This window comes from Lissotriton helveticus, chromosome 1_1 (genome assembly GCF_964261635.1).
Source record: "Lissotriton helveticus chromosome 1_1, aLisHel1.1, whole genome shotgun sequence".
NCBI lineage: Eukaryota > Metazoa > Chordata > Amphibia > Caudata > Salamandridae > Lissotriton > Lissotriton helveticus.
Window position 1 is genome coordinate 1297734086 of NC_136057.1, and position 15693 is coordinate 1297749778.

At 49.3% G+C, this 15693-nt stretch overlaps 1 protein-coding gene across 4 annotated transcripts in view; it reads left to right on the forward strand.

Moving 5' to 3' along the window:
* DSN1 (DSN1 component of MIS12 kinetochore complex) overlaps positions 1 to 15693 on the forward strand; it is a 293642-nt gene that overhangs the window by 150581 nt on the left and 127368 nt on the right. For all 4 annotated transcript variants that reach the window (XM_078681111.1, XM_078681103.1, XM_078681094.1 and 1 more), the window contains one exon: positions 2429 to 2501. In XM_078681111.1, the coding sequence (XP_078537237.1) occupies positions 2429 to 2501 (73 nt within the window). The remainder of the gene's footprint in view (positions 1 to 2428; positions 2502 to 15693) is intronic.

The window sequence follows — 15693 nt, forward strand, 5'->3', positions numbered from 1 at the left end:
ACATCGCCTGGTTCCTTCCTGGTAACTGGCTAGTGACCCAGACTCTGTCCCCTCTGCTTTCAGGTTCTTCACATCTTCGATCTACCCTTGGATCCACCCGGACACTTTTCTCCTGGTCGCCTACAGCACTTCCTTGCAGCTCTCCATATGAAACAGCGACGAAACCCGACACGAAAAGACACCTATACACCCGGCTTCCCTGGGTGAGGTAATTCGAGTACTCCGGTGCTTACATGGGTGTTGACTCTCGAAGTGTCCTAGTTTAAAAGGGTTTTACCATAGTCCATCCGGAAGTGTCCTTAATCTACTACTTTGTAACTTTAACGTTCCCATTATAACTCTATGGTAACTCGCGACTGTGTTCCCACACTGCACACGTCTCCCGTGGGTCTCCTACTTCCTAACCTTTGGTTCTGTAGTGTAGCCTCAGTAATGCTCTAAGCCTATTCACTATTCCTGAAGTGGTTCTTATACCACTTAACTTAGTATATGGTTCGTGAGGCCCCTAGGGCAGAATTGTATTTGTTCAACTTAAAGTATGCTTAATGAGTAACTTGTGATGTATTTCGATCTCTGACCTCATAAAGAGTTCAGAGGGGTTGTGTTAGAAATAAATACATATATATTTGATATATACCTTGTGTGATGTCCTTTCATTTGGTATTCAAAGGAGTATATATGGTAAAACAGCTGGCTTCACATGCTCTCTGAAGTTTTAGCCTAAGACTGCTGGTCCATGCTACCACTAGGATAGCTTGTCTATAAGGTTGACTTTACAACCACCATCAATAAGGGTCGTTTAGACTGGTGCAAGGTGCCCACTAGAATAGTGGACATCATATGCCAGGCTAACTTCTCACAATTGCTCATCATCATGTTCAGTCGCATGGACTTGCGCTTCGGAGAGAACTAGGTAAAGGTTGGCTGGGTTGTTAGACACAGAGGTGAGTGAAGTCTAGTGGGCGCGCTGCCATGAGCCGATGAGGTTGGATCCATTGTTTTTTTTTTTTAAAGTCTGTCCTTTTTTGTGGACCCTGGGTCCTTAGAACTTGATGAATTATGTGAGGGTGGCTGCTGTGGCTAATGAGATCTCACTGTTGCAGCACGCGTTCGATATTATTGAATGCGTTGTTGGTACGAGGTCTAACCGTTTAATTTTATCCTTAGCCCCCCATTTTTTGCAGGTTTAGCTGTACCCCGTATCTTGCCAGATCTCACGATGGCAGGGGGTGTAGCAGATGGCGGCTGTGAGGGGAGCGCTGAACGCCGTGAGTGAGCTCCACTTATGTTCTACTCGCAGAGCAGGGCTGATACGCGGCCTAGTGTCCGAGAGGACCAAGCCCCACCAGCCTAATGCCACCGACCCGCGCCTTTTTCTGGGCATGTCCGCAGGTTGTCTGGCAGTGGGCTGCGCCCTAACACTACATCAGTTGAGACTGAGTTCAGGCCGGGGCGTTGGGCGGGATTAGGCTGTCACGTGCAGGAGGGCCGCTGAAGCAGATGACAACCGGTAAAGTCAAGAAAAATTAGCAAGCTGCATCCGATGTACTCCAGAAAAGTTTACGCCGCTGGTGCAGTTTAAAATTAGCCTTGACTTGCTGAGGCTGAGGCTGGGAGGGGGCGGGGCGGGCTGTTACAGAGGGCGGCGCGGACTCACCCCTGTCGGCCCGAGGACCCGGTGCTGATGAAGCTGCTGCAGCTAATGCCGCTGGGCTGGTGAAAAAGTAGCTAACCGGACCAGCACAACCCTGTTGCGCACCCTCCCCTCTCCCGTTTAGCTCTGTTTCTGCAGTCTTTCTCCCGGCTGACTGCGGGCATCTGCTCTCCGTGTTGCTGCTCCACCTTTCCGAAACCAGCCTTCTAATCTGTTGAGAGTTGAAGCACTCTATGCTATGTGGAATTAGTGATGCTGTGGTGTTTACCACAGAAATGTTGATTTAACACTTATGCCTCATAATTTGGCAGATAATATGCAGATTTCTATAGGAATGCAGTTTCCAGCTCAAATGGATCAAACGAATACTGATAGAGAATGTGCCATATTAGGCCACACAATTTGCCTTCTTTTGCCTCTTAATGTAGATAACCCTGCCTTATAATTTGGTCCTCTATTGCTATGTTGCTTAGTCGACCTGACAATGGTAAAGCTCTCAGGGTGGTTTGTAGGCAGTCACTAGTATGATGAAAGCTATATTATGAAATATCTTACATGTGCATGCGAAATATGATTTTTTTTATACTAATGCATTTTGTGTTATAAAAAAAATCCACAAATGAAATGTGTGATATCTGAGAGAGAAAAATAATATTTTTCTGCACAAATGGAGGCCTATTTGTTTTGTCCTTTTGCATCCATTCATACCCACAAATCAAGACTGCACTACTTGCTTTGCGAATATTTCTTCTTTTTTGTCATTTTTCATTTTAGTTCTCAATTCAGAAGCTGCAGGAGTCTTTGAAAAAAGCTGATGGTTTCAGCCCCCAGGATTTTAAATCAAAAGGTAAGATTGTGCAAGTGTTCATTTGTGTGACTAGCGATGGTGTTATTAAGGAAGTGAATCAACAACAGTGGTGCTCTACTGTTGTTTAACGGAACAGTAACCTAATCTAGTGAGCTTTGTGTGGAGTGAGAGAGAATTTTTAATCGTGTCCTCTTTGACAAATGACGCTTTATGTGGCTTGAAGGCCAGAAATAGTCGACATTCGTCCATCATGTCCAGGATTAAAGTAAAAACAAGAGGTTTATACTAGTAACCAACGGAGTCGGAGGAGGAATCGCCATCGTCCACAAGAACAGCCTCAGGGTCTTTGACAAGCACCGATGACACTCTCAGCACCGCCGAACACATGCATTTCCAGATCCACACAGACCCTAACACCAACCTCAGAGGCACCCTCGTCTACAGACCCCTTCGGACCCCGACCCCAGTTCAGCGACTCCATCGCCGACTTCATCAGCACGCACTCCCTGACCTCCACCGACTACATCCTCCTCGGAGACCTGAACTTTCACCTGGAGAGCAACAACGACAGCAACTCCACCACCCTGATCGACAACCTCGGACTGAGGCAGCGCGTCAACTCCTACCCATTCCGCCAGCCACACGCTCGACCCTGTCTTATCCTCGAGCTCCCACGTCTCATTCAGCCACACCACCGAACTCCTTTGGACCAACCACCGCTGCATCCACTTCACCTTCCAGAAACCCTCCACACACCACCGCACCCAACAGATCCCCCGCCGCTGGAGCAAAATCACAGAAGACCAACTACACGCAAACTTCGCTCTCAGCCCACCCACTAGCCCCTCCAACACAGACAACGCTGCCCGCAACCTCAGACGCTGGATCGACGACTGCGCCAACACCCTCGCCCCGCTCAAGAAACCCACCCACAGAGACACCAGCCAGAGAGCTAGCTGGTTCACCCCATAACTCCTAGCCTCCAAGCGAACCTGCCGGAAACTAGAGAAGAAACGGCACAATGAAAAGAGACCAGACCGCCTCGCAGCCCACAAAAACGCCACCCCAAACACCATCACCTCATCAGGTCTGCCAAGAGGACCTCCTTCAAAGACCGCCTTGACGACAACGCACACAACAGGAAGGAGCTCTAAAACATCGTAAAGGAACTCTCCAACCCCAGCTCCAACACCAACGACATCCCGCGCCCTGTGCGATTCCCTCGCCACCTTCCTCCACCGCAAGATCGCTGACATCCACAACAGCTTCAACACCCAGACAGCCCCAACAGACATCAACACTCCAGAGACTCTGCACACCATCGACCATGACCCCCTGCCAGCCTGGGCCAACGTGAACATCGATGACACCATCAAGACCATGAGTACAATCCACTCCGGCTTCCCGTCAGACCCATTCCCACACCACATCTTCAACAAAGCCAGCAGCTCCATCGCACCCCACCTGTGCAACGTCATCAATCTCTCCTTCGAGACCGTGACCGTCCCAGAGAAATGGCAACACGCCGAAATCAACGCCCTACACAAAAAACCCAAGGCTGACCCGAGAGACCTCAAGAACTTCTGGCCCATCTTCCTGCTCCCGTTCCCAGCCAAGGTCATCAAGAAGATCGTCAACAGACAGCTAACCCAATACCTCGAAGAAAGCAGCATCCTGCACCCATCCCAGTCAGGGTTCCGCAGCAACCACAGCACCAAGACTGCCCTCATCGCCGCCACCGACGACATTAGGACCCTGCTGGACAATGGTGAGACCGCATCCCTCATTCTCCTTGACCTCTCAGCCGCCTTCGACACTGTATGCCACCGCACACTACGAACACGCCTCCACGACGCAGGTATTGGGGACAAGGCCCTGGAATGGACCACCTCCTTCCACTCCGGCAGAACCCAGAGCCTCCAAGATCTGCGGCGTACCCCAGGGCTCATCCTGCAGCCCAACACTGTTCAACATCTACATGGCACCGCTCGCACACGTCACCCGACAACACGACCTCAACATAATCTCCTACGCAGACGACACTCAACTGATTATCTCCCTCACCAACGACACCCTCACTGCCAAATCCAACCTCCACGAAGGAATGAAGGCCGTCGTCGACTGGATGAAGATCAGCCGACTGAAGCTGAACACGGACAAGACGGAGGTCCTCATCCTCGGCTCCAACCCCTCAGCCTGGGACGACTCCTGGTGGCCAATGGCAGCCTCGACACCCACCGACCACGCACGCAACCTGGGAGTCATCCTCGACTCAACACTCTCCATGACCAAGCAAGTCAACGCAGTCTCCTCCTCCTGCTTCAACACCCTCTGCATGCTCCGCAAGATCTACAGGTGGATCCCGACAGATACAAGAACAGTCACACAGGCCCATGTCAGTGGCAGACTAGACTATGGAAACGCCCTCAAACGACTGCACATTCAAAACGCCTCTGCACGCCTAATCCTCGACGTACCACGCTACAGCCACATCACCCTCCACCTGAGAAACCTGCACTGGCTCCCCGTCAACAAGAGGATTTCCTTCCATGCTCCTCATCCACGCACACAAGGCACTCCACAAGACTGGCCCAGCCTACCTCAACAGACGACTTTTCTTCTACATCCCCAACCGCCAGCTCCGCTCCGCCGACCTCGCCCTAGCCACCGTCCCTTCCATCCGAAGAACAACCACTGGCGGCAGATCCTTCTCCCACCTAGCCGCAAAGACCTGGAACACCCTCCCACTGAGGCTACGACAGACCCAAGACCTACTGACCTTCAGGAGGCTACTCAAGACCTGGCTGTTTGACCAGTAGCGCGCCCCCCCCCCCTTCCCCAGCGCCTTTGAGACCCTCACGGGTAAGTAGTGCGCTCTACAAGTTCTTGATTGATTGATTGATTAAGGACGACCTGTGTGCTTCCCTGCTTTATCATGTGCTCCTAGGCAAATCGCTTTTTGCAGCGTGAATCTTTCTGGTTTAATTATGCTGTGCATTATTCCGCGGTCTAGTGGTTGGGTCAGGAATCGTAGTCTTTTCTTTCTTTCTATTTTTTTTTTTTTTTCGTAGCCCAGGTGGGCATCGACGTCCTACCTTTTGGTGTACTTCCTGTGACGTCGGCACGCTTCCTGCGGAAGCTCCCACCTTTGAGCGCCATCTTCAGATTCTTTTGTCCGCCGTTGGGTCTGGATCGTCACCGTGAGGCTCCAGAGTTTTTGGAGAAAAGAAGAAGAAAAAGGCAGAATTTTCACAGAAAAGTTTGGAGAAGATACCTAGGAACAAGATCACCGAGCCGGGACGACGAAGGAGGAGGAGAACTTCGAGATCTGCGACGTCCAACGGAGAATGCGCACACAGGGGGCCCCCTGAGCGCAGGAATGGACAAAACACCCTTTAAATTCTGCCGTAACTGCCACCACAAATACGCGCAGAAGGACCAGCACCCGGTCTGCAACCTCTGCTTACTGGTCAACCACGAGAGCAAGGATTGCAACGCCTGCTCCTCCTTCACCCCGAAGACAGTCGGGGTTAGAGAGAGACAGAGGAGAGCCAACTACACCATTCAAGGCAAAGGCCAACCTCCGTCGCTTCATGACCTGGGCCTCTCCAGCCACGAAGAGGACAAAATCGCAGAGGGACCAGATGACTACAGGGCCGTAGAGACCGATAAGAAGTCACCTAAAGAGGTAGGAGAGATATCGACCCCTAAACCCCCGACAGACTCTTGAAAGCCCGATCAGGACTCTCGAAAAACAGTCGAAGTCCTCGAAGGGAGCACTGGCGCCGAAAACCTCGACGGTCGCAGCTGCAACCAAGGACAAACAGCCCAGCGGATCCTTCGAAAAGGACTCCCAGGCGGCGAAGGCCGGCGAAAAGCCAAGGTCGTCAAAGCAGGTCCCCGAAAGGGAACGCTCAACTTCGAAGGAGAAGGACCCGAAGGTCGCTTCGACGTCGACGACTAAGTCGAAGAGATCGTCCGAAACGCTCGACACCGAGCATGCCGCCGAGATGGAGAGGAAAAAGAGAAGGCTCGAGGCCTAAGTGGAGAAAATCCTGCAAAGGAAGAGAGAGTTTGACGAAAAAATAAAGAGGTTCACGATTCCGTCGAAACCCCCGACGACGATCGTCGAGATAGAAGAGGAAGAGGAATTCGACACCGAAGGGCCGCCGAAAACTCCAGAGCCTCAGGAACACCTAGAGGAAGAGGGCCTATACAATGAGGAAGAAGGTGACGATGACCAGCGAACAACTTTCAGCTCTGCATCCTCGATGACACAGGACCTGGATTGGCAGGACTTCGACTCCGAAAACCCGGAAGAGCCCGTGGAGACTTATCCTTCGAGGCCTTCCCCACCAGATGACATTGGGGCCTATAATATGGTCATCAAGAACGCGGCAGCGGCCTATGGAGTCAAACTGGAGGAGGAAAAGCCAAAGGCATGTTTCCTTTTAGAGACTCTGCTCCCCACTCAAACAAAGAGTCAGTTTCTCCCCATGCTCCCTAGTGTCATGGACCAAGGGAGGAGGCGTTCAAAGACCCAGCGACCTGCAGGTCTGTCACACCTAGGAAGGAGAAAAAGTACAAACACTCCTCTCAGGATCCTCCCTACATTCAGGGATCCGTCACAGCGGACTCCATTATTGCGCAACAGCCAGGAAGAGGGCAAACGTTCCAACAACGTCAGGGCCACCACCAGACAAGGAAAGTAGGAGAATGGACCTAACTTGGAGAAAAATAGAGAGAAATGCAGCAGTACACTGGCGCATGGCAAACTCCAATGCCCTGCTGAACAGACACCAGTACCAACATTGGGACGAGATGGGGCAACTGCTCAAGCACCTCCCCAAGGAATACCAGCAAAGGGCATCACACATGGTAGAGGAGGGAAAAAAATATAGCAAATGCTTGCCTGAAAACGTTCTTGGATGGGGCTAACACATCCAGCAGACTTATGATGATAGGAATCACAGAAAGAAGGCAGGCCTGGCTTAGCATCTCAGGCTTCAAGCCGGAAGTGCAAAACAACATCCTGAGCACTCCCTTCAATGGAGAGACACTATTCGGAGCACCGGTGGATGAGAAACCCACCCAGCTCAAGAAAGAAAATGAAACTGCAAGGTCCATGGGGGCCTTACAATTCAGAGGGATGAGAAGGGGTACCCCGACACTGAGACCAAATGGAAGGGGGAGGAAACCAGCCGGGAACGTCACACCAGACATTCCAGCAGGCACACCAGGGCGACAATCAATCCCAGCAGGGGCAGCAAAAGCAAACGTGGCAGTACCAGCCTCGGGCCAGTCCTTTTGCGGGAGGGCGAATGGACGAGGGCAAACAAGAGGGGGACAACAACCCACCTCAAAGTGACTCCGTCACGCAAAGCGTGCCCACCCACACGACCCCTCCGAGGGTGGAGCACAAGGCCAACAAGAGGGAGTTGCACAGACCAAACAGCGACGACCATGTAACACCAGTAGGAGGCAGGCTAAGACACTTCTTCCAGGAGTGGAAGAAGATAACTACAGGCAAATGGATACTCAACATCATACAGTTCGGATACTGCATAGAACTGGAAAAGAAACCACCAAACAGTAAACCAAAAAGGAAGGCGCATTCAGGAAAAGAACTGGCGCTACTCCTAGAGGAATCACAAGAACTACTCGAAATGAGGCCATCGAACCAGTTCCATTCAGAGAAAGGAACAAGGGAGTTTACTCAAACTACTTCCTAGTTCCAAAGGTGGACGAAACACTAAAACCCATCCTGGATCTAAGGTTCCTAAACGAACACATAAAGACACAAACGTTCAAAATGACATCCCTCCAAGAGGTCATTCCTCAGATAAGGGACGGAGACTTCATGTCCACCATAGACCTCAAAGATGCCTACCTGCACATTCCCATGAATAGGCAGCACAAACATCTACTATGATTTGCCATCAACAAAGAACACTATCAGTTCAGAGCCCTAGCCTTCGGATTAAAGTCCGCACCAAGGGTGTTGACCAAATGTCTCGCACCCGCGGCAGCTTACCTGCGCAGGGAAGGTATTCATGTATACCCTTACCTCGACGACTGGCTAATAAAAGCAAGTTCACACAGGACATGCAAGGAACACGCACAGCGAGTCAGAGATACTGACAGACCTAGGATTCTCCATACACTGGGGGAAGTCCTCAATGGAACCAGAGCAGTTGAAGATCTTCTTAGGGGCACAGATCAACACCATACAGAGCAAAGTGTTCCCCAGCGACAAGAGAACACTGGCTCTGCTGAAGGAGACACGCTACTACCAGAAGGGGCGATCTCTGACAGTTAGGACAGCGAGTAAGATCATGGGGATGATGGCATCCTGCATACACCTGGTCCCCAATATACGGCTCCACATGAGACCATTCCAGGAATGGCTGCAACAACAATGGTCACAAGCTACAGGAAGTTGGGAAGATCTAGTGGTTGTAACGCACGCAGTGCAGGAGGAGATTACGTGGTGGAACCGGGAGAACATATCAAAGGGGAAGCCCTTAACACCACTCAAACCAAACAGTGACCATCACCACAGACGCATCCCAGATGGGATGGGGAGCACACATGAACAAACTCAAAGTGAGGGGTCTGTGGACTCCAGCAGATGCGGTCAGACACATCAACTACATGGAACTGAAGACCGTGTTCCTCTCCCCGAAGGCATTCCAGAAATAACTGTACAACCAGAGAGTGGTGATACAGACAACACAACAACGATGTTCTACATCAACAAACAGGGCGGAACACAATCAGTCGCATTGTCCAACCTAGCGCAGGAAATATGGAGATGCGCTATCCCACTCAAAATAGACCTGCTAGCCATACACCTACCAGGGAAGGACAATGTGGAAGCAGAGTGGCTCAGCAGACAGACTTCAGCATCCCACGAGTAAGAACTCAATGCGCAGGAAGCACAAAGGCTATTCAGGAGGTGGGGAACTCAGACGATAGACCTATTTGCAACACACCAGAATGCAAAATGCCGATACTTCGCATCCAGGCAACCAGAGGAACGATCCCAGGGGAATGCTCTATGGATAAGCTGGTCGAAAACATTTGCCTACGCTTTTCCCCCGATACCACTGAAACACAGGGTACTCAACAAGTGCAGAACCAGCAACATGACACTGATCTTGGTGGCGCCTCAGTAGGCCAGGCAGACCTGGTACTCACAGATAATGGAAATGGCACAGGTACCACCCCACAGGTTCGGGAAAAGGAAAGAAAGGAACAGAGACGTACTACACCCAGAGCCAGAGAGCCTCAGCCTGGCGGAATGACTCCTGAAGATATAGAATTTACTCACCTACGATTATCTGAGAGCACCCCTACGAGAGGCAAAGAGACCTAGCACACGAAGGTGCTATGTGGCTAAATGGAAGAGGTTCACACAATGGTGCAAAAAGAAGAAACTGCACCAGAAGATGACAAGGGAATCAACGGTGCTACGATATCTCACGCACCTGCTGAAGGCAAAACTAAGTTCATCCTCGCTAAGAGTACACCTAGCAGCGATAGTAGCCTACACAAGAGGAGAGACAGGAGAGAGCTTCTTTACATCACAAATAGTAAAGAGATTCCTGGAAGGGGCAAAAAGGATCGCACCACCTAAGAGGATGCCGCCACCGGCATGGAACCTTAATTTAGTCCTAACAGAGCTCATGAAAGCGCTCTTTGAACCCATTCATAAGGCCTCCCTACAAATGCTGAAAATGAAAACAGCCTTTCTGGTGGCAATCACCTCGCTGCGCAGGGTAAGCGAACTACAAGCGCTAACACTGCAAGAACCCTACATTCAAATACACAATGATAGAGTGGTAATGAGAACTGACCCACACTTTAAGCCAAAGGTGGTGTCGAGGTTCCACATGAAACAGACAGTAAAAATACCAAGCTTCTTTCAGAAACCATGCACAAGCGCAGAGAGGGCGCTGCACACTCTGGACGCTAGAAGAGCAGTAATGCATTACATAGAAAGAACTAAAGAGCATAGGAAAACAAAGCAGTTCTTTGTGTCCTTCGCAAGTAGTTTCCTGGGTAGACCAGTAACAAAGGGAACCATTGCATGATGGATCGCACAAACTATACAATTCTGCCACAAACAGGCAGGTCAAGAACTAGCAGAAGGGGCACGAGCCCACTCTACCAGGAAGAAGGGAGCAACAATAGCCTTCCTGGCTAACACACCCATACAAGACATATGCCTGGCGGCAATATGGGCTTCAGTGCACACGTTCACTAAGCACTACTGTGTGGATATACAAATGAACAAGGAAGCACAAGTAGGACAGAAGGTTCTTCAACATATATTCAACAACCAACGCTCATCTTCCACCCAGCCGCCACAAATATAACAACCGCTACAAAGTCAATGCACAGCATAGTCATCCAGAAAGATTCACGCTGCAAAACGAATAGTTTCTTTCCTGCCGGCGTAGTTTTGCAGCTTGAAAATCTTTCTGGATTCACTAGCGAACCCACCCACCTCCGCCAGAAAGATGAGGCAGGAGAAGAGGGTGGTAACACAAGGTCAATAGAGAACAGACAACTTAAAGGACTAAGCGAAAAAATCACTTAATTGAAGAAGAAATAGAAAACATTGCCAAAGGATTCACAAACAGAACACAAAAACAAGAAAAAAAGAATCAGAAGATGACTTCCAAAGGTGGGAGCTTCAACAGGAAGCGTGCCGACATCACAGGAAGTAGACCAAAAGATGGGACGTCAACGCCCACCTGGGCTCTGGGAAAAAAAAAAAAGAAAGAAAGAAAAGACTACGATTCTGGACCCAACCACTAGACCGCGGAATAATGCACAGCATAGTGAATCCAGAAAGATCTTCAAGCTGCAAAACTACACGACGGGTAAGAAACTATTCGTTATCTCTTAGTGTTTCCTTTCCATCTGATTAAAAGTTCAGACCATACTTTACAAAAGAGCAATTATTTATTCATGAGTTCATTGGCAGATTCTACAGGAGGTTCCATCACTAATGAGCTGCCATTTTTCGTCCAAGCCTGGAGTCCGTGTGCATTCGCTGCTCTGTGAAACTTGTTATAGTGGAGTAGAGAATAGAAGCCCCACCCACTCCCCGCCCATATTTGCCATTGGCTTTTCATTGTCTTTCCTAAATGCTGACTTCTGATTAGTAAATAGGCTTGTTAGTCCATCTTTAGTACCGCCTCGTCTTCATTTGTTATCTCTCATGGCAACTTTCCCTTTTAATTCAGTTGTTACACGGTACCTGTTATTTAGTCTTTAAGCACTTTTTTCTTTATTGTGTTTCTCTTTCTGCAGGTGCTTACATTCGGTCTGTGGTGCATTCTTTACAACCCCGCCCTCCGTCCGTGCCTTCTTTAACCCCACCCTCTGTGCCTTCTTTAACCCCACCCTCTGTGCCTTCTTTACCCCCGCCCTCCCCCCTGTTGTCCATGCCTTCTTTATGATGCTGTCCGTGACTCCCCCCCCCCCCCCCCCCCCTCCATCCCCTTGTCCGTGATGCCTGCCTTACGCCCGCCCACCCTCCCTCCCTCCCATTGTCGGTGGTGCCTTCCTGTTGGCTATGCCAATGTTTTATTTTTTATTTATTGTTTTTCTCACATGTAACACTGTACGTTTCTTACAGTCCGCCTACCTCAAATAAAAATTCTACAGTAAAAGCAAGCAACAGGTATGCGCCCTCTGGGAAACAGAGCTGACATCTTACTCACGACGCGTTCTTTATTACAGAGCGGTAGAGTCACAAAGCAGGGCATGTTGCCTTTTTGTATGGCATTGATACAGATAGTTGCCGGGTCCATTCTCACCGGAAAGGCAGATGTGTCTGATGCGCAGTGGTGATTGTCCGTCAATGAAACTTTAGAGCTTAGGCTTTTTCAATGTTTTTAGCACAAAGTACTGAGAGCAGTTTACCCGCTGCCACCCTCTGTACCAAGCAGTGTTTGTCACCTAGTTACAGAAGAAAGCACAATCGTGCAGTGCTCCGAGGGAATTGAGGGGCTTCGGTCAGTGTGAGAAGGAGCCGGGCGTCCACCCGATAAGACCATTTACGATGCAGGGACAAACTAATAAAGGTTCGTAAGAAGCTCGGAAAGAGTTAACGCCTTTCGGCCCCTTTCCCCTGCAGGACGAGGAACGCCCTCTTCTTAGCCACAGCCAATGGAATGACGCTACGTGAGCACCAGGAGCGGAGTCAGTTGCAGAAATGGAGATCCCGGAAGACGCCGAGGTGTGCACATTCGGGAGACGGAGAGACCAGAACGAAGCACCCCGGAAGAGCCAGGACAAGAAGCAGACTGGCTGACCTGGACCTGAGGACGAGAAGCAGACGTGTCGGTTTGGGACCCAGGACGAGAAGCAGACGAGGCACCCCAATGACGCGAGGAGAGAGAAGACGCTGAGCGGGAGGAGTGGACAGAGGATTGGTGGACTCCCCCTGAGGACGCTAAAACGCCGCCGTAGCTCAGGAGAGCTGCGGCCCCCGCGGTACGTGGAGCGGGGCCGATGTCACTGATATTTGGGAAGGGAGGGGGTGGCGAGTCCCAGGGACTCAAAGGGCACGGTGCGGGTGTTTCTTTCTTTAACACCATTTTGTCACTTCCCCTCACGTTTTCGCCAACACCCTGAGTTCCTTATCTGTAGCAAACCACATGAACCTTACCGATTGCACAAAGGCTGAGTGGAAGTCATTCTCCTGATAAAAGGAGGGGGACGAGATAAACCAAACCCCGGCGAACTAATAGACCGACTTTTTTGTTGTTGTTCCTTTTATGGTTTCTTTTCCTTTTTGTCTTCCCTCAGTCCTGACGATGCCTGCCTGTGGTCATGCCGGGCTACTTTCCTTGACCCTTTTCCCCCCTTCTGTTTCATTGCTCATAATCTACTTTCTCCTATTGTATCCACGGTGGCAGCATGGTTCACACTCCATGTGTCCTGCCTTAAAACAGGACAGCCGCATCTAACCACATCTTTCTCCTTCTGTCTACCCGGGACGGTGTCACCATCCATCGGAGGAGAAGATGAGGAAAAGCCACAACCAACAAATCTCAGCGACGACAGCGGTTTCCTTTTCCCAATCATCACACCGTGTACAGTTACATTCCTGATTCTACTTTCTTTATGTTCTGACAATAAATTCAGCCATCATTCACAGCCTATACGACCTCCTCGCTTTATTTTCCGCCCATCCCTCTCACAGTCAGATGACCTGTTTTTTGATTCGGGGATTTTCAAAGAACATGGCAGGTGGGCGCGGTACATCAACAGGCAAGTATTTGCAATGCAATAGGTCTCGCATTTAAGCAACTTTAAACTATTTGCATTGTAAATGACAATGCATTTTATTTATGTTTTAAAAACAAAACATAAATAAAAGGCATTGTCATTTACAATGCCAATAGCTCAAACTCTCGTAAATGCAAGCCCTATTTCATCGCATATGCTTCTTGTATCCTTCTGTTGAGTCGCCTCATTGAGGTGCAACTTGAATCCCTATTGAATGAGCTTGAACCCCCTGGGCTCGGACGTTGAAACAGACACAAATGCCCTTATTTCAGCAGCTCCGGCTAGAAATGAGAAAGAAGTAAATGGGACAGCCAACATATTCATGGTTCAAACTGATGAATGTACAGAGCTTTTATTGGCAATGAAACAAAAAGAGGCTCTTTAAATGCAAAATCCCTTCTTTTGGTATACAGTTGAAACAAGAAGTTGGAAACCGCATTGTAACCTAACACAAGTTTTGCTATTGCTTCTTTAAGGATAGGTTATTTCTTCTGTAATTTTTGTGATAAACTCTGCAGTTTGGCCTTACTGAATGGCTTTATCAGCTCTTATACAGAACACTGGATAACTACCCTGCCGCAGGCTATCGTTGGTTGTAAATTTTGTTGTAGTATTTGTAAAGCCCTTACTTCCCCTATGTGTTTTGCTGAAGGGGTTACCCGCACGGGTAGTGCAGTACACTATCAGTTTTTTTTTAGAGCGCTATAATCCAGATTATTAGAGACTACAGACTAATGATCCACAGCACCGCATAAACTTGGTGTGGTACACCTTTTCGAGTACCTCTACACTTCAGTGGATCACTTGTCTTGCTAGGCCAAGGCTAACCTGCATTCTTAATTGTTTGTTTTTGGGCCAGTGCGCTTTGTTAATTTTTCAGGTAAATGTCCCCTTTTCAGTTTTTAAACTATGATTTACAAGAGTGTTGAGTGTGGGTTCATGAGGGCCGTAAGCACGTTAATGTTTCGGGGTAAACAATAACCACGTGAACAATATCTATTCAAATTAGTGGTCGTAATTTTATTTTATGTAGATACTGTGAAAACTGGCATGCATTTGACATCTCAGTTAAAAATGTAAGTTCTAAATAGGAGGTAAGTCTTACGATTAGCACCATAAAATACCACTTTTTTAAAGGGAGTACTGTCTTCCACTAACTCTTCAAGCCTGCGCTATGTTTTACTCCACATATCTTGCTTCAAATGTCTTATTGAATGCATCTTAGAACAACCACAGGATACAATCATTAACTGACAGAATTTGCATGCTTTCTATCTCTTTCTGAATGTTCACCACTTGCACAGTGGCAATATTTTTTAAAGCAGGTGGTTATATACCGGTGTCCTCTTTAAAACAAAAAGTAAATGTTCAAATTCAATACACATAGACCTAGTTTGTCATTCTCATGCTTGTGCAGCGCCGGACTGGCCGTAGCGGGCCCTGGGCGTTTCTCCAGGGGGGGTTTTGCAATCGGGGACTGGTTTTGTAGCAATATCGGCCTCGTAACAAAAGTGGGATTGGTACTTCTTACTAGCCCCCGCTCCTATGGGCGGTCTAGCAGCAATCAGCCAGGGCTGGTTGCTGTTCCCAGTTCGGCCCTGTGCCTCTATGCCTTCTGTAGGTGGTGACCTTGAGTGCTAAGCGCCCAGGTACTGCGCCTTCCACACCCATTGCTTTTATCTTGTCGGCCCAGTTCGGCAGCTTTTGCCAGCCCGCAGCCACTTCACTGCTTACTGCTCCAGCCATCTGCTCCGTTCTTGGTTTTACTGTCAACCCCCAGCTTACATGTGTCCTCGGCTTCCGCCACCACCTTGATGTTTGGCCCCACTCTCCGACTTCTGTCTGTCAGATTTCAGGTGTTAGGGCTGGGTCCTGAGCCCTTTCCCAGTTTGAGTAGACTATTGCCTCTGTTTTTAGAGGC